This window comes from Pezoporus occidentalis, unplaced genomic scaffold (assembly GCF_034315485.1).
Source record: "Pezoporus occidentalis ecotype Australia unplaced genomic scaffold, CSIRO_AGI_Poc_V1 ctg236, whole genome shotgun sequence".
NCBI lineage: Eukaryota > Metazoa > Chordata > Aves > Psittaciformes > Psittacidae > Pezoporus > Pezoporus occidentalis.
Window position 1 is genome coordinate 1,119,413 of NW_026914244.1, and position 22,954 is coordinate 1,142,366.

The 22,954-nt window shown below is 38.9% G+C and overlaps 2 protein-coding genes across 2 annotated transcripts in view; one reads left to right on the forward strand and one right to left on the reverse strand.

The window, feature by feature from the left end:
* The window catches only part of ABTB2 (ankyrin repeat and BTB domain containing 2), a 166,063-nt gene extending 164,357 nt beyond the window's left edge, over nucleotides 1–1,706 (reverse strand). The window contains exon 1 of the mRNA XM_062621950.1: nucleotides 1,475–1,706. The gene's annotated coding sequence lies outside the window, so the exon portion shown is untranslated. The remainder of the gene's footprint in view (nucleotides 1–1,474) is intronic.
* CAT (catalase) lies at nucleotides 1,264–22,200 on the forward strand. Its single transcript, XM_062621952.1, has 13 exons — nucleotides 1,264–1,470; nucleotides 6,685–6,856; nucleotides 7,801–7,911; nucleotides 9,260–9,390; nucleotides 10,252–10,356; nucleotides 11,395–11,520; nucleotides 13,009–13,200; nucleotides 14,298–14,450; nucleotides 15,619–15,757; nucleotides 17,675–17,805; nucleotides 18,594–18,701; nucleotides 19,292–19,378; nucleotides 19,834–22,200. Exons 1-13 carry the CDS (start codon nucleotides 1,405–1,407, stop codon nucleotides 19,897–19,899), a joined length of 1,587 nt encoding a protein of 528 aa, XP_062477936.1. The 5' UTR covers nucleotides 1,264–1,404; the 3' UTR covers nucleotides 19,900–22,200.
* The last annotated feature ends 754 nt before the right edge of the window (nucleotides 22,201–22,954 follow it).

Below are 22,954 nucleotides of genomic sequence, written 5' to 3' on the forward strand. Positions count from 1 at the left end.
GACCTCATAGCAGCCTTCCAGTATCTGAAGGGGGCCTATAGGGATGCTGGAGAGGGACTCTTCATTAGGGACTGCAGTGATAGGACAAGGGGTAACGGGTTCAAACCTAAACAGGGGAAGTTTAGATTGGGTATAAGGAAGAAATTCTTTACTGTGAGGGTGGTGAGGCACTGGAATGGGTTGCCCAGGGAAGCTGTGAATGCTCCATCCCTGGTGGTGTTGAAGGCCAGGCTGGACAGAGCCTTGGGTGACATGGTCTAGTGTGAGGTGTCCCTGCCCATGGCAGGGGGGTTGGCACTGGATGATCTTAAAGTCCTTTCCAACACTAACTATTCTATGATTCTAGCATATATATGTAGTTTTCTCCACCTGTCTGGGGCCAGGAACTCCATATAGAAATACACACTGAAGTGCAAATCCACAGAATAACTGGTAGAGATCCTCATCCATCTTTCCAGTGCCCAATATCACACAACCTAACAGTTTCAGATAGATTATTCATGTTGCTGAAGGGTTTTACGCCACATTTTACCTCAGAAATAGGAAAACCTACTGCTTCTGTCACCTGTAGTGATACAGCTGCCTAATGGCATAACTGTATTTACCTCATCATTTGTAACTATAACCTAGTGAGTATTATTAAATCAGAATTGGATTTCTTTTAAGGTTACAAATTTAGGTCTCCAAAGAAATACTGTTTACAATTAGGCACGTATGAATTATGACCACTATTTAATGCATCACCTGAGCCTCATCTGAGGTACAGTACAGGAGAGAACACTTAACTCTACATTTGGTAACCCTGATTTTGTAATTTAAACCACTTTTTTTTTTTTCCACTGAAACAAACCCTGCCTCTGAAACTCCCTGAGTAATTGCAGTTTTCATGGTGCTCTAATCCTGTAATTTCCTATGCCGCTGATTAACTTCTCCCACACCGACAACTGTGTTCCAACGTCTCAAAACTGAAAACACACACCAAAAATTAAGTTACTTACACATATCTACGCTACCTACCTACACACGAACACAACCAACACAAGTCCACCACAAACCCGCTCACCGCCAGCCCCCTCAACCCGAGAGGGCGGGAGCCTCCTCACACCGCCTCATTGACGTTCCCTTCACCCAATCACAGCTCTCGCTGCCAGCTGGGCGCGGTACTATTGGCTGAGGAGGTAGCGGAGGGCGGGCGTAGTGCTGTGGTAGAGGCCGTAGGTGCGGTATCTCCCGCTAGCCGCGGGTGCTGCAGGGCGCGGCGGCGGTGGCGGCGGCGGCTTTCCGCGGGGTGTCCTTAGTAGGGCTGCCGCCGCGCTGGTAGCGAGCCCAGTCCCGCTGGGTTGTCCCACGCTCGCTCCTCTCCGAGCTGCCCTTCCTGTCTTGGGGGTCTCCTAAGCTTGCAAAATGGCTGACAACCGGGACGACGCCTCGGACCAGCTGAAGCAGTGGCGGAGCCAGCGGGGCTCGCAGGTACCTGACAGGGCTCCGCAGGGCGGATGCTGCGCGCCTTCCCCGGTGCGCGGTGAGGTCCGAGGGACGGCACCCCGCTCGCTGCTGGACCCGCTGTCCGGCAGGTCCCGCTCACCCCACTGGGCGGTAACGGTCCGGCTTGCGGGGTAAGGGACGGTGGGGGCACCGTGGGGCTGCGGGCACCACCGTCCTGCTCATGGACGCTGAGGGGAGCGGGTGAGCTGCGGTGTTGGAGGGTGTAGAGCGCGGGGCGGGGGGGGTTCCTCTGGCCTGGGGAGGAGGAGCCGGGCTCGGGCTGTCCCACGGGACACTAGCGGAGGACGAGGCGCCCTCGGCCCGAACGCGGAGCTCTCGGCTTGGTGCTGTGCCCGTGAGAACGGGGCGCGGAGCGACTGGCTGCTGCCAGCTGGCGGGGAGCGGTAGGGGCGGCCAGCGCTGCTGGCACGGCCGCTTCGGCAGCTCTGCTCGGCCGCAGCCTCTCCTTTGGGGAGGAACGGGGCTCGTCTGCGCCCCGGCATGCAGGTCCCTGGGCAGCGGTATATGTATTTTTCTTTTCCGTCTCGAATAACATATTAGTGTTTTCGGTTCTGCTGTCACATTGGTAGAACCCACTGAAAATGTAAGTAGGGAATGCTATAAATGCTAAAGTGCATTCAGCAGTACGTGGAGACTTGTTGGCCAGGTTGAAGTGGTTTGGGGCAAGTGGTTGACTGAAATCATAAGAATATGTAATCGACAGCATGGCACTCGAATCTTCTGAAGATGCAGGATATACCCCAAAATATTTGGGTAAATGTACAAATGCTGCAGAAGTTGTTTTCTCTTCATAAAGTCATTGTGTCAGTTTCTGCTGTGTTTTCTGACAGAAGTGTGTATTTAGCATGACATCCTCTTTCTGCTGGTTATACAAGCAGCAGTCTTACAAGATACAAGTGGCAGTAGTCACATCCACAAGTGGATGCCACCATTCCCACTGTTCGTAGTTGCTTAGTCATCTTGACTGTGTTTTTTTTCCCTTTGGTTGTAAAAGGTACTGTGTAAAACTACCTTCCAGTGATGAATTGCAACTTCGTGGTATTCTAGCATGTGTCATAATATTTTCTTTTTGTACCATGAGTAATGCTTTTTTTTGTATGGATGGTGGCTTTTCTATAACAAAGCAGTATTTGAATAGAGGCCAAAGTTAATTTGAAGGTTGGGAGGCAACCCGAAGTCTGTGTTGCATAAGGAGTCATGAGACCTTAAGATAGTAGGGAGGACTTATTAGAATTTTAAAGTGACTTGTATTATGGTGGAAGGTATCAGTAATGCCTGGAAGTATACTTTGATGTATGGTGTTTGCAACAGCTGTGACTAAAATTCTCCTGGCTTTGTTTCCCTTCTTGCTGTCATGACAGGTTAGTGCTGTAATAAAACACACATGCAGATTCAAAAGTTCTTATCTTTTTAAGGTTTTGACTGTGTGCAGCTCCCAACCATATGAAAATACAGGCATCAAACTCAAGGCCAGAGGTAGCATGAGATTTTTTCTTAAAACTGTCTTTTTTTTTTTTTTCTCTCCCTTCACACTGATGGAACTTACCTCCTGTGCCCTACATACCATTATCCTGAAGCTAAAGTGACTATATCCTGCCATTTAAAAAAAAAACTTCATGTTCAAAAGTCTGGCTACACAAAAGAGACTGAAGAACCACAAAGCTGTGGGTTGTCTTTGATAGGCTTAGTTTCAAAAGGTTGTGGTTTTAGTACTATTTCTAGTAGTCTTAAATGTTAGCATTATAGGAGAAGTGGGTTTTAGACAACAGTATATCCTATTGGTTTGAGAAGCGCTGCGGTACCTCTGTAAAACTTTATTATTTGTTGCATGCATAGTTTACAACTAATATGCAAAGGGTTTTTTATACCCTTGAGGTGATCACGCCACAGGTAGTCCAAAGGCATAGATGAATCAGACTCAAAGTTTCCTGAAGACTATGGGCAGACTTCCCCACCTTCTGTCTTCTACTAAGCTCTTGCAAGGACTTTGTAAAGAAGGTCGCATGTGTAGGTATATCCGTCACTGTGTGGTTAAATGTACTTGGCTGCTTAGACTGCTTCCATCTTATGGAAGACTCCAGGATAAACAGGGCTCTAATTCAACATAACTTTTGTGTCTCTCAGTTGACTGAGCAAAACTTGGTTGCTGCTTCAAGATGACGTAAGTGGCTTTAAAAACTCATTGTATAGACTGGTGGGGTCTTAAGAGCTATGTGTCATGTTAAAAGTGTTACCAGTCCCCAACTTTGCTGTTCTTGGAGTTACAGTAGTCAGTTAATAAATTACGCTGAAGCTGTACACTTGCCTTAGAGTGAAAATGATGTCGAAGAGCCTTTGTACATAGAGCACGCGGGAATGATGGAAATGTCTGTAATGAGCAATAACACAGGGAGGTTGGAGAGGAAAATGCTTCAAGGCCAGGTTGGATGAAGCCTTGGGTGACATGGTTTAGTGTGAGGTGTCCCTGCCCATGGCAGGGGAGTTGGAACTGGATGACCTTTAGGTCCTTTCCAACCCTAACTATTCTGTGATCCTAAGTCTAGGATGCCACTGGTAGAAGCTGTTCTTTTTCATCACATTACAGTGAGCTTACCCATCTTAAATGAGTATGACAGTTATCAGTATGAAAAAAATCGGTGATTTTATGATTAGAAAAACTGATACATGGGTTTCATATGTGAGAAACTTGGAGCTTTTAACCAGCAAAACTAATAAAAATAAAAATATCAGCAGTGCTGGAAGCTGGATTAAAAATAAAGTAGTTCTCCCTAAGCAAACTGAAAAAGTTTCTGGACTGAAAAGACTTGAAAAGTATAATTAAAACTGATGTGATGTGTGAGTACATTATAGGCTCAACATCTGCAAACTGCATGGTGTTCTAAGACGGGGCTTTTCAAAGCAAGAGGCTAAGAATAGGTTTCAAGATGGGTTGCTGGTAGCTTTCATACCTCAGTACAGAAAGTGGGTCATGATAATGAGCTGATAATATTAATTTGTATTTTTATTAATACAAAATAATGATAATTATCAGTTGTAATTATCTGGTAACATTCATTTGTGCTGGGTGATAATCTCAAAGCAGACTATTTCCACTTGCCCGACTGAATCATGGAATGGATGAATGATCTTTCATCTTCCTAAAGTTCCTTGAATGTGGTGGTGTCCTACTTTAATACATGAAATAAAATTCTAATTCAGAAATTTAGTTTCTAATGCCAATTTTTAAGCAATTTCTATTTTTAAATGATAGCTAAAACTTAATAAAGCATACATAATCATACGTATTTATGGGATGAAAGAAGTTCCCATGTGGTCTAACTAGGTGATTATCAAAGTGAGCAGTGGAATAGATTCCTTTGGCTCATTTAAAACCAAGCAAAATATCAGGGGGGAAGCATGTGATATATGAGCATTGGGAAGGATATGGAGAACAATTTCTACTCTTTCGTATTTCCCTGGACAAACTAGAGAATGTTTTGATTTAAGCAGATGTTCCTTTCACTTAAAATACTTGAAATAAGTGGTGACTTCCTTGTAATTTTCTGAATATAGTGTTCCTGTTTGTACCTGGATATATATTGGCTCTTTTAATTGTGCAAATTTCGTTGCTGTTCAGGGTTTCAGGCATCCTGAAAGAGTTGAATTTATGCTTATAACTTTATGCTAAAGAAGTGGTGAATAAGAATAAAGCACCTAGGTATTTTGGGAATTCAAGCCAGCTGCGGAATTGTGTATTGCATATTAGTAAGAACACACTGGAAATGCAGTTACCCTGTCAAATGTCTTTTATGTGGTTATTCATGCACATGAGTTAAAGTTGTATGCAATTCCCCCTGTATATCCTGCCTAATCCAAAATTCTGGCTATGGATAGGAATAATTCTTCTTCTTTCTTCTCCCTCTGTGGATTGCTTCTTGTATTTCCCATAGTTTGGGTGCATGGGTCCTGCTGGGAGAAGAGAGTAGGGTGGTATGCATAGTGTGGATGGATATCAGTTTAGTGCAGCCTGTGACCATGGATTTAGTGTTAACTGGGCATTATCTGTGACTGGATATTTGAGCTCACCTTCTTGCAAGCCTTCTCTTTTGTTTCTTTTTCTTTTGTACTAACTTCTGGTCTAAGTACTTTGTGAGCATTGCCCTGGCTCTTAGCAATGTATGTAGTCCAGGAAAGGCTGACTTATGTGGCCACAGGGTCTTTGGAGCTGATGAACCCTTCTTGATACATTTTCCACAATGCCCAGTAAAACAGGACTGTCACCTGGGGAGCCTATGACCCCATATGTGATCGAGGTAGTCTTTTCTACTGTAATTTGTTTTAAGAAAGTAGAAGTACACTTGATTATAGTGCTGCAGAGTTCCAGAAGGTGTTTTTTGAAGTTAACCTTGGACAGGGTCGCTCCTGTAGTACAAGATGCTGCAGCTCTAAGTAGCTTATGAGAAGGGTTAACTGAAATTTGGTGTGAAAGGGAGGGAGAAAGGATAAGTATGGGATGTCTTGAGCAGTTTCTTTAAAGACAATAATGATGTTAGGAAAAAAAAATTGTGACTTTTCTGTCCTTTTGGCAGGACATTTGTTGGCAGTAGGGTTGCTTAGGGCTTTTGTTTATCTTTGTCCCTCCATGGGTCAGGAGTCTAGAATGATGATTCCTCAGGTGCTCTTGTATTTTTTACAGGTGTTCCAGACCAATGGTAATCATGGGTACCTCCTTTTAGTCTTTATGCTGTGTGACTATAGCTCTTCCCTTGTGCATCCATTCCTGTACTGCCATTACTACCTTCTGATTTTTCCACCACATTAATTTCCAGCAGTTACTCCTTTTCTAGCTCTTTCCCCATCCTCTTCTGTTGAAGTGGGGGCAGACTGAACATTAAGCGTTTTAAAGTTGGCACTTTATCTATCTTGCTTCAAGAAAAATATAGTCTTAAGTAACATTTCTGAACTATGGAAAACATCTTTGGATGATATGTAACTTGGACTCCCCTTCTTAAATAGCCCCAGCTACTTTGATGTAGCTAGACATTTGTATTCTCTGTAACTAGTTCCAGAACCTTGTGTCATTTTGCTATATACTTGTTAATATGTCTTGTGACATGTAGGGTTGAATAGGCATGCACATTGTGTGGCTTAAATATAGAGGAGTTTTAATTTCTGCTGTTGTGACTCTCTTGCTTTCAGAAACCAGATGTCTTGACCACTGGTGCTGGGAACCCTGTAGGGGATAAGCTTAATATCCTGACAGTAGGGCCACGTGGTCCTCTTCTTGTTCAAGATGTTGTTTTCACTGATGAGATGGCTCATTTTGACAGAGAGAGGATTCCTGAAAGAGTTGTGCATGCAAAGGGGGCAGGTATGTTTCAAAACACACACTTTTTCTTGATGTTGAATTAGACTGCAAAGTTAACACACTCATAGATTGTGACAGGTAAATTGCATTTTATTCTATATAATATAGCATTATTGATTATAGTACATCTGTATCAACAAAGTGGTATGGTCTGGTTTAAAAGAACTCTATGTCAAAACTCAAAGCACTGAAAAAATGATAAAAAGAAAAGCCCTTAGATTTTTAGTGTATTTATTGTAATCTCTGCCTCTTCTATCTGTTCCTCCATAGTACTCCATTCCTGTGGAAGTGATGACTTTACCCAATTCTTTTTAATGTCTGTTTGCATGTAACTTGGTAGAGATTCTTGTCTTTATGATTCAATGCGTCTGCTAAAGCAAGATGATGACCTAATACTTAAATTAAGCTGAACCAACCAATTGCAAAATTTGTTATTGACCTTAGTAAGGTAGAACTGGCACCTGATTTTATTATGTATTGCCCTAGAAGAAGACAATGTTACTGAATTTGTAATATAAATACGCATGGGAAAAATACCTCTGTGGGGGTGGGAAGAATTTTATTGCTTCATCCAACTTCCAGGTGCACCAAAATTCTGGAACATGTGCCAGCATTAAAGAAATACTTGCCTTGCTCCAAGATAAAGATGCAAATCTTGGCAGAAGAGTCTCTCAAAAGCTAGTTTGTTATTTTGCGCAGTAGAAATAAGGTCTTTGTTGCTGTTGGGAACTGTTAATGCTCAGTTAAGGAGGTGAGAGTGAGCACCTAGCAGATAGTAGTTTGTGTTATGTAAATTCTATTTAGTGCAGAAATATGAACTGTTTAACCTGGTAATATTTCATGTTTCTTTTTGACTTCAAGTGTGTTGGGCTACAATAGAATAGCAGATCTACTGTCAATGAAAGGCAGGTATCTGGATCTGATATGTTTAACTTACTTTTCTTCAGGAGCCTTTGGTTATTTTGAAGTCACTCATGATATTACTCAGTATTGCAAGGCAAAAGTGTTTGAACACATTGGAAAAAGAACTCCGATTGCTATCCGGTTCTCCACTGTTGGTAAGGCTCTAGAGTTACTGTGTATCTTCTTACGTGTGTACTGCAGTTGCACTGATAGCAGTATTTATATTATTATTGAGTACTTAAGGTGGTTGAAATGCTTTCTGCCAATCAGTTCCTCTTCTGTGACTTTCATTTACATTTCAAGACTTTCAGCACCTTCTGCAGCTTTCTGTCAGAGCTTTCTGCAGGTACTTTTCCATCTGGAATGCCAGAGACAGGATACCCTGAGCAGACTTTTTCCTGACAGAAAGCTTGTCTGAATGGATCATAACCAACAATTGCATACTGCAGGTTAACACTTGAAAGTTAAATACCTATAATCCCTTATGCTGTGAGAATGCTTTGAGGATGAATGCTGTAAAGTAAGTACGAGGCAAGGAAATCAATAGAGCTGAATGCATAAACAAGCAAAATCTTAAATTATATTAGTTAAAGCATGCATTATGATAAATGTCTGGTAAAAAAAGATCTTTCAAAATGTATGTGTTACTACTTTATTTAAAAGAAGAGAAATCCTAAGGAGGTTTCAGTTCTGGAAGTAGTATTGCAGAGAGAGTTGTTCAAAAAAGCTCAAGGAGTCGCTGGTTTTAGCCTACCAGCTTTTCTCTGTGTCACCAAAACTGAAGGGACCATGGAATTTTGTAGCAGGTGGAAGACATGCAGCTGAGTTTGACCCGTGTGTGCTGCAGCGCGATGTTGCATCATTACTTTCCCTTTCTCTGCTCTGTTTGAATGTGTTTCTTCCTAGCTCTTCTGTACTACACAATTACTTTAATGAGTGTCCTTGTTATTTTATCACTATGTTTAGCATTAACTGTTCCTGTATATTTCTGGAACACCTTTCCTCAGGTATTGTAGTAGGCACTTCTGCTCTGGTATAAAGTTACCCATTGAAAAGACTGTTTTGGATAAAGCAGGAGAGGAATTAGAAGGGTTACAGCTCTTCTATATGAAGTTCCCTTTTTTTTTAGGCATGTTATTTAGATTGCTACCTTCCAAATGTGAGAACTTTCACAGTGGGATTTGAAGCACGGCAACAAATGTTTCAGCCTTACAATCTAACGTTTTTCTGTTTGATAATGCACTCAAGTGGATATACTTGGTTTTTCTTTCTTTTAACTGTGGCCCAGATGCTTGGGGTGGGTGTCTCTTCACTTTGGAAACTTTCAATGCCTGAAGTATTATTGAAAGTATGGCAAAAATTCCTTATATATTAAAGACTTAAATTGGTAAAGCCCATGTTTTTAGGATTTTATGTCGTATTCTCAAGTTCTGTGGTTTCAGGCTTACAATCTGTATGCATTTTGTATCATGACACTTCTGTATATTAATGTGTTTCTTCAAGCTGGAGAATCTGGGTCAGCTGACACAGTTCGGGACCCTCGAGGCTTTGCAATGAAATTCTACACAGAAGAGGGTAACTGGGATCTTGTGGGAAATAATACTCCCATCTTCTTTATTCGGGATGCAATGCTGGTGAGTAAGCATGAAAGGGGAAGGTACTTTGAAAGAGTCCCAAAGTTCATTCATATCTTGTTCTTCCTTCACTGAAAAGCAAAACTGGTAGGTTTGACACACTTAAACTTTGTTGTTTGCTAGATGGTCTGAATGGCTTTTACTTGAAAAGATTCTACTTAAGTAACCAAGCATTGGCTCTTAAATTATGTGATTTCATACTGCAAATAACACACGTTTAGTTGTGTTTTCTAGTGCCAGTGAATGTTACCATGGTTTTAACTTTGGATCTGACTAGTTTTACTGGTGCTCAAACTGGCTGTTTTGCTCTGTAGACAGGTTTTTCATTCAGAGGCTATTGGAGGGAAAGACTTTTCACTTTACAAACTTCTTTCAAGTTCTTTTAGTAAATCTTACTTTTTTTTTTTGTATTTTAGTAGAAGTTTAACAGCACTTCATAAGTAGAGGGGCTTTCCTTGTGTGGAGAAGTTCTGCACAGATATTTTATAGTATCTCAGTATTCATTTACAAGTCAGATATTCAGTAGAGTTCAGATATACAAATTTGAAGAGATTTACCTCTCATTTTATCAGTCACAAAATGAAAATATTCTTTATCTTTGAACATACTATTCAATCTAATTGTAAATATTTCACTTTACTACGTTATGAATTTGATAACAGGAGATGTATGATAGTAGGTTGTTTTTTTTCAGTGATCTTGCAACTCTGTCTCATCTTTGTGTGCTGTTCCTTTCACAGTTAAGTGTAATGAAAAAACTGGTTGTCTTGTTTTGTACCAGGAGTTGCTTAGTATACCCCATATAATTTGAAGGTCTTAAAGAACTTCTTTTTTCCCTTTCCTCCTCTCTGTACAAATTAGTTTCCATCCTTCATCCATAGCCAAAAGAGGAACCCTCAGACTCATTTGAAGGATCCGGACATGGTGTGGGACTTCTGGAGTCTTCGCCCTGAGTCTTTGCATCAAGTAAGCTTCCCCTTTGACTTCTTCTTGTATGATTAAGAAAATCGTGTTATGACAGCATTTTTTTTTTTTTTAATCTCTTTTTCCATGTTTCCGTGTTTTATCCAGAAATCTATGTAATCTTCTGGGAACAGTATAAAGGTGAAAGGCCAACAGTAGCTTAAGGCTATTAATATGTGTATGTAGGCTTTCTTCTTTTAATGACTCTATGAAATGGGTGGGATTTTCCATTTTCAGTCATATTTTATATGGGGATGAAGGAGAAGTTGCTAAGTTTTCTATCACTGAAGCAGCAGAGATACTGATGACAGCAAACTGTTAATGTTAGAGAGCAGTAAAGGACTGGGAAAGTGATGCTATGACATCCTGGTTTATTTAAAGCCATATATTGTGTTGCTTATGTGATCAACTCAAAAATTACTAGAATTCACAGTGAATTCTAATTGTTCTGATGTGTATTTGTATCTAGATGTTATGCAAAAAAAGCTAATATATAATTAAAAATGCAGTTGTATGTATTTATTTTAAAGAAAATGGGCACATACAGAAGCCTTCTGGTACAGATATAGTACCACAAGCATTGTTTGTGACCATAAGCCTAAAGAAAATCAGCATTTTAAATATGTTTGCATGGTGGTATTTTTACAGCTTAAAGAATTTGGAGTTGTTAAAGGCTTCAACTTTCAGATTTTTGTCTTTAACCTGCAAAGAAACATCACTTATGTTTGTAACTGAAGTTATTCATGCTTACCTGCTGCGTGCTTGCAGGGGAATTTGTAACAGTATCACCAGGTTAATGCCTTGTACCTGACTGAATATTTTATGTGGGCATAAAACCTCACATAGATTTAATTCACAATTGTTCTTTGTGCAAAAGCAGTCTTATTTAATACTCTTAAACTAGAAATTCCGTGGGGAATTTATAACGTTAAGAGAGCTTCCAGCAATTGCAGATTAATGCAAGAAACAAATTCTGTCTTGAATGGTCACTTTATCCTTGATCTGGTGAGTCCATTAATACTGTTTGATTCTTCTCTTCAGGTGTCTTTCTTGTTCAGTGACCGTGGTATTCCAGATGGTTATCGCCATATGAATGGTTATGGATCACATACTTTTAAAATGGTTAATGCCAGTGGAAGAGCAGTTTACTGCAAATTCCATGCGAAGGTATTGATATATTTTCCACTTACCTATTGGAAGTGTACATCAGATTGAATTAATCACAGAATCAACAAAACAGGTTAAATAGATTGTCTAAAGATGTTTTGTGACTTGTCAAGTTTAAGTCACAAGAGACTTCTAGTTCATAGACTCAATCAAAAAAGTCTGTGGGGTATTTTATATCAGTTGCATGCCTTTAACAAATACAGCGGGCATCAGTGTTCCTGCTATAACACAGTAGGTAGACTCTGGACACTAGACTCTAAAGAACTCTTCTTGGGGGAACTGTCTCTTGTTATTGAAGAACTCTGTCTACTTGTTTGCTGAGCTCTGAATTAGATGTTTTGGGTGTGATGCTGTGCCAAAACATCCCATCAGACTCCTTTGCTGTCATTTGGTGCACATGCACAAATCCTCTGACCCTTTGGAAATGTGTTCTACTCAGTGTGTGTGACATGTTCCTGTTTCATGTTCATGGCTGCACAGTAGTTCAGATTCAAATTCTTCAAGTAAAAGTTCTCTCAGTCTGGATCTGGGTTTTGTTCCCATTTGTTTTCTGGATATGAGCCACATTGCATGGGTTCCCCAAGGAAGTTCTAAGTGCTCCATTCCTGGCAGAGTTCAAGGCCAGGTTGGACAGACCCTTGGGTGGCATGGTTTAGTGTGAGGTTTTCCCTGGCAGTGGCGGGGGGGTTGGAGCTAGATGATCTTAAAGTCCTTTCCAACCCAAACCATTCTATCATTCTATGTTTTTTTTAATGTGGCCTTGACTGTATACCAAAATATAAAAACTGTTTCCAAGAGCTCTGCAGCTGAAGCTTTTGGAACCTCACAGGACTTGTATCCTTTTCTGAGAAAGCAGTCACCAACATATTTCACTTGAAAACAACCTCCCTTCAAAGTTTTAAAGGCTGTGCAGCTTCTTATGTCATTAGACATTGGTGGAGGCTGGAATCTACCTTTGAAGCAAGACTTCATTTGAACATTCTGTTAAAGTAAGAGGGATTGTATAGTGGCTTTTAGCTTTCAGGTTGTCAAAAGCTTATTAAGGTGAGATTTTTTAGTTAGTACTAAAGATGTTGCAGGAATGGGGGTGGGGAGTGGAAAATTCAGGTTCATGTAGAATCCAGAACTTTCAGCCCTGAGGGTTGCAACCGTTTTATCACTTGCTTGGAATGTGATAGGTAGGAAAGTGTGGGATGATGGGACAGCAAAGGAACACTCTGTCCTGTAAGGAGTGAGGGGAAAGCTATTTGCTGTATCCTGTTGTGTAGTATAGCATTACATATTTATTTCATTTTTATCAGAGAACTATTTTTTATCTGAAAGGCAGCTGTTGAATGTATTATTCTTTGCAACTCAAATTATTGGAGATGAGAGCATGGACAGTTGCATTCTTAAATTATAAGTCTTGTTAAGGTTTATTCCTGTTAATGATATCTGAAATACTTCTGCATGTTGTAACTGGTGCTACTGCTTTTAATTGTTTTTTAGACTGATCAGGGCATCAAAAATCTTCCTGTTGAAGAAGCAGGAAGGCTGGCTTCTACCGATCCTGATTATGGAATACGTGATCTTTACAATGCCATTGCCAAGGGGGACTATCCATCATGGTCTTTCTACATTCAAGTTATGACATTTGAAGAAGCAGAGAAGTTTCCATTTAATCCTTTTGATTTAACTAAGGTATCTGTGATACAGTTGTGAATATTCTTTCAGGTAGTTTAAGAAAGATTATAAGATCAAAATGCCAGACCTGAGCTTATCTATTAAGGGTAGCAGTTTCCATGGAGTAGCACTGTTTTCTTACTAGCCCTATGAATAAAGGGCTAGTTCATTTAGCCTTTTTATTCTAGAGTAAATAGAATATTTACTTCTATTTACTATTTAATTCTATTTACTATACTTTAGTTAATAAAAATATATATATAAAAATAGAAATAAATATTTTATAAATTAAATAAAATAGTTAATTCTATTTACTATACTATTTACTTCTAATTAGTATTTAATAAAGTTAATCTGTCCTTTTGATTCTCCCTTTCTGTTTTAAGTGCACTCTTCATTATGTGTTCAACATGAGTCAGAAATTCTGGAGATGAAATTGTATTGATGTTGTATCTGATGTCACTCTTTCTCAATGAAATATGGATAGGGCTTGATTCCAGGCCTGTAGATTACAACTGCATTGGGCTTCAAGAGTGTGATTTCTGATCATGTAGTCACACCCTGAGCTCTGCAGTTTTAAGTGTTAATGTTGTTTCTGATTGTTGGTCTGATTTTGTCCAGCTTTGAATTGCTGTTCCAAGGAATGGCTTGTTGAAAGATACCAAGGTCAATTTGTATTGCTGCTTTTTTTTTTCCCCCTCTAATATTCCTCTCCCAAAATGGCTGAAGACTTTTAAAGTTGAAAGTGCAAGTTAAGATGGAAAAGAAAAGGCTTGTTAAGCTGGTTGTATTTGGAAGTAGCTGAGAACAATCATGCTACCAGTTCCACCTACAGTATTGCATTCCTAGGCTGGTTTTCAAGTGCCTTTGGGTATTTCATTTAAGTAGTCAAGTGCAGCTGAGATTATGCTGAGATGATGAAATAAATTGCATTAGTATTTTGTGTTAATTGCAAAAGACCTCTTAAAATAAAACATTTCTCAATTTTAACGAAAAATTAATTTCTTTAGTATCATATTTTCTTAATCAAGACTTAAATTGGGCAAATGCTGCCTAGTAATTATGCTGTATAATACTGTAATAATGTTGATTGTAATGTGTGTTATGTCTTGCAGATCTGGCCACATGGTGACTACCCCCTCATCCCTGTGGGAAAGCTTGTCTTGAACAGGAATCCCGTCAATTACTTTGCAGAGGTAGAACAGATGGCATTTGATCCTAGCAACATGCCACCTGGTATTGAACCTAGCCCTGACAAAATGCTGCAGGTAAGCTGCAGTGCATGTAAGATTTCACCTGAAGAGTTATGTTTACATTGCTGTTTCTAAAGCATTCCTATCCCTGTTTGTGTAGAAACAGTAAACCTGACCCATGGAAAGCAACTGACTTTTTTTTTTTTTAACTTTTTTGGCAGTTGTTTTTAATGATCACCACTTAATGTGCTTATCCAAAATGGGAATAAAAAAGAGAATGGGAAAAACTAAAGGGATGGAAAAATCTAGAATTAAAGAAGGCATCTGAAGCAGCTAGCAAAGTTGGTGAGGAGATCTGTCAGTCTGGCAAGAAGTATGGGCTAAAACCAAAGGAGCAATGCATATTCATTAATGCTTTTACAGTATATCTTAGACTTATAAACTCTTACAAGTGTGAGAGGTGGACTTCACGTGCCCTGAAGTACAGACATAGCTAATCCCTGATAGAATCAAGAAGACTGTTCTGTAGACGTAGTTTCACATTGCTTACAGGTCAAAGTATGCGAAGACTGGCTGCAGTCTGTACTGTCTGCAGAATCCTGGATGTTTGCTTGTTATGTTTCTTCAGGTAAAAATCAGATTGTTGTTTCAAATAATATCCATGGAAACAAGAAGGTATTTTGACAGTTTAACAGGATAATTTTGTGAACTGTCATGCAGTTCATGTGGTTGCCCTCTTTGCTTCCACAAACTTCATAGTCAGAATAAGTCAGTTTTCTTGGCACAGGTGTCACTAGAAGTGATTCAGATTCAGTTCAGCAAATAAATAAGGGAGTCCCATATTTCAGATGCAAACAACCTTTAAATCTAAGGTTGAAAACAAGCAGGAAAATAATACATTATTCATTAGTAACATTTAGCGCTATTACAGTCGCATCTGTACACATGTAACCATTTTCCTGCTTCAGAAGAGGTTTAGCATTCTGAAATTGGTAGGAAATACCCAAGCTGCATAAACACACCTCAGCCTGCTACTCTTTGGTGGTATTCCAGCAAAGTTAGTTTGTGGCCCAGTGTCACTTTGGACATAATTTGAAGGAATATATATGTCAGGAATATATATGCAAAGAAAGTGGTCTTTTCACTTTTACTACCTAATATATAGAGCTTTGAATTGGCATATGCGCTGCTTGGGTGATCTCTTTCAGCAAGCAGTAGTTAATGTTTGTGATAAATGTTTTAGGGTCGTCTCTTTTCGTATCCTGACACTCATAGACACCGTCTGGGACCCAACTATCTACAAATTCCTGTGAACTGCCCCTTCAGAGCTCGTGTGGCCAATTACCAGAGGGATGGACCAATGTGTGTTTCTGACAACCAAGGTACTAACAAAAATATCTTGTAGAATTCTTTTCTGCTCACAGGGGATTTAAGATGCTTGTTTAACAGATGGCAGATTTTTGATACCACTAACTTACGCTGTAAGAAATGCTACTTTTTCTCCTCAACCATTCAGTTTTGACTTTTTCCTGCAACTGAAACATCACTGTAACTTCCTGAGCTTCAGACTTCCCAGTCTGTTTTTTCTTTTATGTGAAAATTGTTCCTTACCTCTCATAATCTTTGTCCACCTTTTAGTACCTCCCCTGTCAGATCCTTTCTGAGATGAACTGGAGTTGCCTACAGTTGTTACAAATCTGCCATATACCCTTTCCTGTAGAGTGCCCTAAGTTTGTCCATGTACCATTCCTAATACTCTCTTTAACTCCTGTTCCTAATACTCTCTTTAACTCAGTGCTCACCAGCAATCGGAAAGCAATTTACTTCAACCTGTCCAAATGAATTTAAGGTCTGTTTTGTGATAGGTAATGATGTATCTTAGGACCCTTAGTTGTGCATGTATAAAGTTGCATGCGTTTCTGTTCACCATGTGAATTAAATGGCAAATAAAGTTGTTTTCAGGACAGCAATGTTCATCCACTGTTTTGGTATCATGACACATTGTGTCAGTATAAAAAGCTAGCTTTGATTTTTAACTAAGTTGAAGTTTGTAGAGTCTAAGCTGTCAATTTATTTGCTCCCTTTTCAGGTAACTTTATGAATGTGATGAATAGTACCAGTCATCACATAGATCCTTGAGGAGGGCCAACTGGATTAATTCTTCTTAGTACAAAAAATGAACTTCTATTCCTCTGTTTCCTATGTTCTTGATATGATGGTAATTGACAAGATACTGACTTTTATCCTGTTATCTCCTGTCCGAGGGATCTTGTTGAAAGCAATTTGGCATCTGAATATGCTGCTGTATTGCCTTCATCACGCTTATTTATGGATCTGGTGTACATCTCATCAGTCTAGTACAAGAACTGAGAATCAAAACTTTGCTGTGAAATGCAAGCTTGCTTGTGTAGATTACAGAATACATTATCCTCATAATTTTAAGGCTATAAAAGAAGCACATGGACGTTCCTTATAGAACTTCAGCCTTGTTTAAAGCAGTTGATAGTCTCTTAACTCTTTAGTGTTTTTCAGTTTGATGTATGTAACTTCTTTTTGCTACAAAGAGACTCAATTTTGTAAAGAGTGGGTAAAAAAGAGGGGGGAATTCTTTTGGCTCCTGGAAAGTAGAATGTTTGCCATCTTTACACACTTGTTTAGAATGGGTGTGTATCTCTTCTATTAATCCATGAAAAGAGACTTTGTTTGGATGAAGGTGTAAAAACCAAGTGAAGCTTAAGATGTGTTTAAAAACTTAGAAATAGGACTTCAGGAGAAAGGGGGTTTGCAGGAGAACACCTCCAGTGAAATCAATGATGTCCCTAGTTTATATTCCTTTAAAAACTTACAGAAACATGCTTGTTACAGGGGACTTGATTGAAAAAGTTCTACAACATTAACTATTCAAAATGAAGAAATATGCCAGAGAAATGGTTTCACAGAAGTTAATTACTACTACTTTGTTTCTACTTCTAGGCAAAACTATCTATAATAGAGATTCCCTAAAAATGTTTTTGCATTTCTACATTTAAAAATTGACTTCCATATAGTCAGTCCATTTGTTAAACTGCTTTGCTGTCTGATTTCCAAGAGGTTGTGAAAGGCAAAACTAAAGCTTTAACTTTGCCTCTCTTCAGCAGCCTGTGTTCTGTCAGTGTTTGCCCAATAGTGACTGTTTTATACCTGAGAGTAAACAAGGATATGCTTTAGCTATGCCTCTTATAGCTAAAGAACATTTTCTGTCTTAGGAATTAATCTGAGCTGGTGTCTCATCATTTGGTTTTGTGGGGTTTTGTTTTCAGGTGGTGCCCCAAACTATTACCCAAACAGTTTTACTGGTCCAGAAGATCAGCCTGTGTGGAAGGAGACCCGCATGTGTATTTCGGGAGATGTGCAGCGCTTCAACAGTGCAAATGAAGATAATGTGACTCAGGTATGAAGTATGAAAAGGCTTTATATTGCCTATTTTACATAAGATGAGTTTATAGAATGGATTTAGAGAACAGTAATAAAAATCATTCAGCTGTGGCTCCTCTCTGACGCATCTGGGCTAACCTGAGAGACCTTGGAAGATCTCAATACAGTTTAATTTGATAGCTGATTAATATTCTGCTGACAGGACAGTTAGTGAAATCTCAGACCTTTGCCATCCTTATTCTGGCCACCAATATTTAGAGTTTGTGCTTGTCAGCTTGAGATTAGTGTCTGCAGATATGCAAACTAGAGGATACGTGTAATGATAGTCAATTCCTGAATTGCAGCACACCAGCAATATTTGTTTCCATTAATTCAGTAACAGTTATTTCAAGCTAGAAATGGAAGGAGTCGTTAGTAGATTTGCCAAAACAAAAGAACCCCACCACATATTGGTTGCCTTTTGAGTTTAAGTATTTGGAGTATTTTAATTGTTGCCTGACTAGTAAGTGAAAACTATTCTTTTTCAGTAGTAATGAATCTTAAAAGTCTAATAAGTATTATTGACTGCTACAGGTAGAATAAGAGTCATAGAATCAACTAGGTTGGAAAAGGTCATTGAGTCAGACCATTACCTTAGGACTGCCAAGGCCACCACTAAAGCATATCACTGAGGGCTTCATCTACATAATTTCTGAATGCTTCCAAGAACCCAGGGATTCCACCGGTTTCCTGGGAAGCATGTTCCAGTGCCTGATAACCCTGGTTTTGGGAATTGCAAAGTAAAACTGTGTTTACAATCTTAAGGTGCGAGACTTCTATACCAAAGTGCTGAAGGAGGATGAACGCCAAAGGCTGTGCAAAAACATTGCTGATCATCTTAAGGATGCACAACTCTTCATTCAGAAGCGAGCAGTAAGTGGCCTATTTGGGTTTTAGCCTTTGCTTTTTATTCCAGGTTTTCTTGCAGTCTAGTAACTTTGGCAGTATCTGTGTGGAAAGGAAGATCAGGAATTCTTCACTGAGAAGACATCTGGATTTTTCTTGCATGGGAATTATCAATACAGAGCAGTTGTGTAAACAGGCACATAGTAATAACATAAATAATGTATAACATGTTAAAGTAACTTTTCCCTGATAGGAAAAATGGGATTGATGTTGAACATCAAGGATGTCATTGTGTTTCAAAAATAGGGTGACTTCCAGTGTAACGTTTTGCTCTAAAGGATAAGGCAGGGAGAACAAAGGAGCAATTGGATCTTTATCCTTCCCAGTGGAACTTTGTCTAAATTAGGAAAAAGCTCTGTGTGAGGTAATAGAAATGGTGTTTGACGATCTTCATAGCTGCTTTCTGGCTGGTCAGGATTAAATTCTTTAGAAAAGAGTTTTCATCCTCTTCCTTATGATATTTACTGCTTGTAGAGCACAGAGCAGAAAATGTGTTAAGGGATACATTTGGAGTGGAGGAAAAAAATTCTTGTTGCTTCTTCTGTCTTCCTGTTCAGGTGAAAAACTTCACTGATGTTCATCCTGACTATGGTGCTCGTATTCAGGCTTTGCTGGACAAGTACAATGCTGACAGTGGGAAGAAGGTATGCTGAAGATCTCTGTAGTTGAATTTTGACTGACTGTGAATTGGCTTAGCTTCTTTTGTAAATCCAACAAGTGAGAAGTCTTCCCATTTGGTTTAAATGGCGTAAGTCAGTGCATGTAGAATTACAGACTGAGGAAACATCACTCTAATTACATTTAATTAAATGTTGATTAACCAACGATGTGCAATTTGGTTTAGTTAGGTTTTTGTTTGGTTTCTGGAAGATAACTGTGTGCTATGCAATGTGTTCACGTTGATTCTACAGACAGACCAAATGATTACATACTCTTTGTAATGGTAATTAAACATTTCCACAAGCCTTTCTTGGGCTCAGTGCTTGCTAAGCAGAATAACAGCATTGTTGCTTCAAGTACTCACTTTTTTTTTTTCTGAAGTTCCCCTAATTACTTTTAATGGCACCTGCTCTGAATATTTCTTTTGTATTATTTTTAGGATGTAATCAGGACATACACACAGTCTACATCTCGTATGTCTGCCAAAGAGAGATCCAACTTGTAAAGCGTGCTGCAGAGATTCACTCTATCAATTTTACGTCCTTACAACTGCAGGACAACCTGTGGAAGAGATTAATGAATGTAGCAACTTCTGCACAAATACAGAGTTGTTTTACAGGCTCAATTTCTTAAGCTTTCAAGTGCCTGTATCTGTATTGGAAACTAGGTAACACAAGCCAACAACCTGGTGCCTTTCAGCATTAATGCTTTACTGCTTGGTAACAACATATGGTGTTTTTAAGGAAACTAATAATTAAAAATCCTTCATTTGTAGAAGCAAACATAACTTTAATGAAAATATTGTCTCTTTTTTATTGTAAAACTTTGCCTGGCTAAATCACACAGTAGAACTTCTGTAATGAAACTGTGATTATCCATATGGATAAATTTCTTAATATTGAAAAGTTGCTGTTACTCAATATGTCTAATAAAATACCTGTATGTATTTGTAGGCACTTCCTTTTGAATTTCATTTTTGGCCTTTCAGAAGTAAAATAGCATGGAATAATTTGACTAAAATATTAGTTGCATCTCATTCCTCATGTTCAAAATGAAACAAATGACAAAGCTTATTCTGAGTATTGGTTAATTGTATTCCCGATATATATTTTAAGATAATCTTTGCTTACTAATGCTAGGTTGGGATGTAACTGACCTAGGAGATAAGAAAGGATATTTTCTTGTTACATACACTTCTCAACAAAATTGATTACATCCTACAGTTCTTTGGGTGAGGGGGAATTGTTCTTTCTAATTGCCAGAATTTAAATAGAAAAATACTAATGCTCCAAGTGTCTGAGAAATTAACCTCGAAATGCTTGAATATTTTTATCTTGGCCAAATTTAAGATCAAGCACTTTCAAAACTCTTCTCAGTGGTTCCTGAAATTCTGTTATGTTACTGCTATAATCAGATATTGCTACCTATTGATCAAGCCAGAGCTAGTTTTCAGAGTTAAATTGAAGTGACATGTCTGTCTGAGTGTGGGTATCTATAGCTAGATATATGCATAAGGCCTGATTTTAAGCATATTATGTTGCCTAGTACTTGCAATTTAGTTAATCCGTGCAACAGATTTTAGTACCCTTTGGATTGAAAAGCGTTCCATATTATTATTGCTTACAGCCAAAGGAGTTTAGCTTAATAGTGTTTCTTATGTTCAGTTTTGGAGTATGATCTTTAATCAGGTCTGACTAATTGTCACAAAATGAAAGTGTTTATTTTTGAGAACTTAGAGCAGTAATTAAATGATAGTGATGGAATTTCTGGACTCTACCTTAGTTGAATCTGGGTTGTGGTTGCCTAAGAAAGTGCGTTGTTGGCATCTGAGTGCTTTACTATACAAGCATATAATAAAACGAAGTCTTAAACCATTGATTTATAAGGGTCAAAATCTCACCTACTATTTTTTTATTTAGAGAATTCTTTGGGAAGTGTTAGCCAATTGTGAGGGAATCAGTGTCCAAGCTGTCTGTTGGAGCTTTGAATGAAGGAATGTTATAGCTGTTGCACGTTGAAGTTGGTCTGTTGGGACAAGGAGTTTCAGAAGTGTGCTCAGTAGGATCAGGCAATTCACCATGCTTCTGAAAGCCTGGCTAGTTATAATAAGGACCCTGCCTCTTCCTTCTTCCTCTTAGCCTTGTCAAAGAGAAAGATAAGTGTATGCGTATTTAGGCCAGATCCTTGTGCATCAGTACCCCTCATTTGAAATACTTGCTTTCCTTGTTGGCCTGCTGGTACTGTCTCATTAACATTTGGATTGGAGAAAGCGTGAACGATGATAAGAAAGATTTCCGAGTCCAGCTACTAGCTCTTAACTCAAGCAAATATGAATATAAAGTCATGGCAGGTTTTTTCCACTATTAGTACACTTCAGGGTCTGTGTTGAATTGTGTTTTGAGTAGGAGTCCTTCCTAATTTGGCATTTAAGTGTGAAGTGACATTCCAAGAAGTGATGGCAGATAAAGAATAGATACTGAAGTGCTGTTACTTTAAATTGTAGAAATCTTGCTACTTCTCCAGCTCATTTATCTACTAATCTATTGTGAGAAATTAGCTGTGATATAGATGCAGTAAAATATGATCTGATAGCCTACTGTGTTCTGGGATCAACTGGATTTTTACCTGATCAGGCAGGTTGGAGCTGAAAGAACCACATGAGTATGTGGGAATAGTTCTTGCTGGAACATAGAATCCTAATGAGATTTGTAACAGAATGAGCAAAGCTGACTCTAATTTTGGTTGTCTGCTAAATGGATTGCATTTGTCTTCATCTTTTATTTCTGAAATAAAACTGAATTTGAAAGTTTCTTGGCAACATGCTTCCTGTTTTCTGCATGAATGTTTTCAAAGAGTTTAATGTAGAAAGTTGATGCTCTCATCTCTTTTTATTTGCAGGTTGTGCAGAAGATGTTGAAGTTTTGGGTAATTGGTATTGGTTTCAAAACCTAGTTATTTGGTCTGCCAGGCCCTGACTGCCAGCAAAGGCCGTAAACTCAACGCTGATGCTTGGAATTCATGTGTAGAGGCCAAGCACTAAATTCTGCTCAGCTCTGATACGTGAAATTACTTGTTGGGAACCTTCTTTTCAATTTCTTAAACCTTCAGAGAAGGGAATGGTGCTCACATCTGTGGTACAGCAACATCTACAATTGCATGTACCATATTAACGGGGAAAAGTTGCTGTTCTGCTTTACTGTGGGTTTTATTAATGATGCTTTACTTAAGCCTCTATTTACTGAGGAGCTATTTGTTACTTTTGATTTAAAAGCTTTGCTGGCAGTCTACAGAATTGTCAGAAGCTTATATAAGTTTTTAATTGCAGTTCACTGAAACTTTAGTGGAGGACAGTTCTTACTAGTTTGAGTATGTGGAATTGAAGGGTCTCAAAGCTACCTTGCAGAAACTTGTCATATGGAGATTTATACTACCAATTCTGTTCAGTTCTGCTTTTCTTACTGCAGTTACTTTGTTCCTAAATCCCTATGTCTTTTATAGGTAAGGACCCATGTGCTCATTTTAAGGTAACCTTTACAAAGCAGTGGTAAGTACGCTTACTG

What these genes read in the sequence shown, in the direction of transcription:
- CAT (XM_062621952.1), top strand. Translation starts at nt 1,405, where the DNA reads ATGGCTGACAACCGGGACGACGCCTCGGACCAGCTGAAGCAGTGGCGG. An exon ending in TTATTCGGGATGCAATGCTG is followed by an intron (nt 9,391 to 10,251) that starts GTGAGTAAGCAT and finishes TGTACAAATTAG; the next exon opens with TTTCCATCCTTCATCCATAG. An exon ending in GTGTGTTTCTGACAACCAAG is followed by an intron (nt 15,758 to 17,674) that starts GTACTAACAAAA and finishes TTTTGTTTTCAG; the next exon opens with GTGGTGCCCCAAACTATTAC.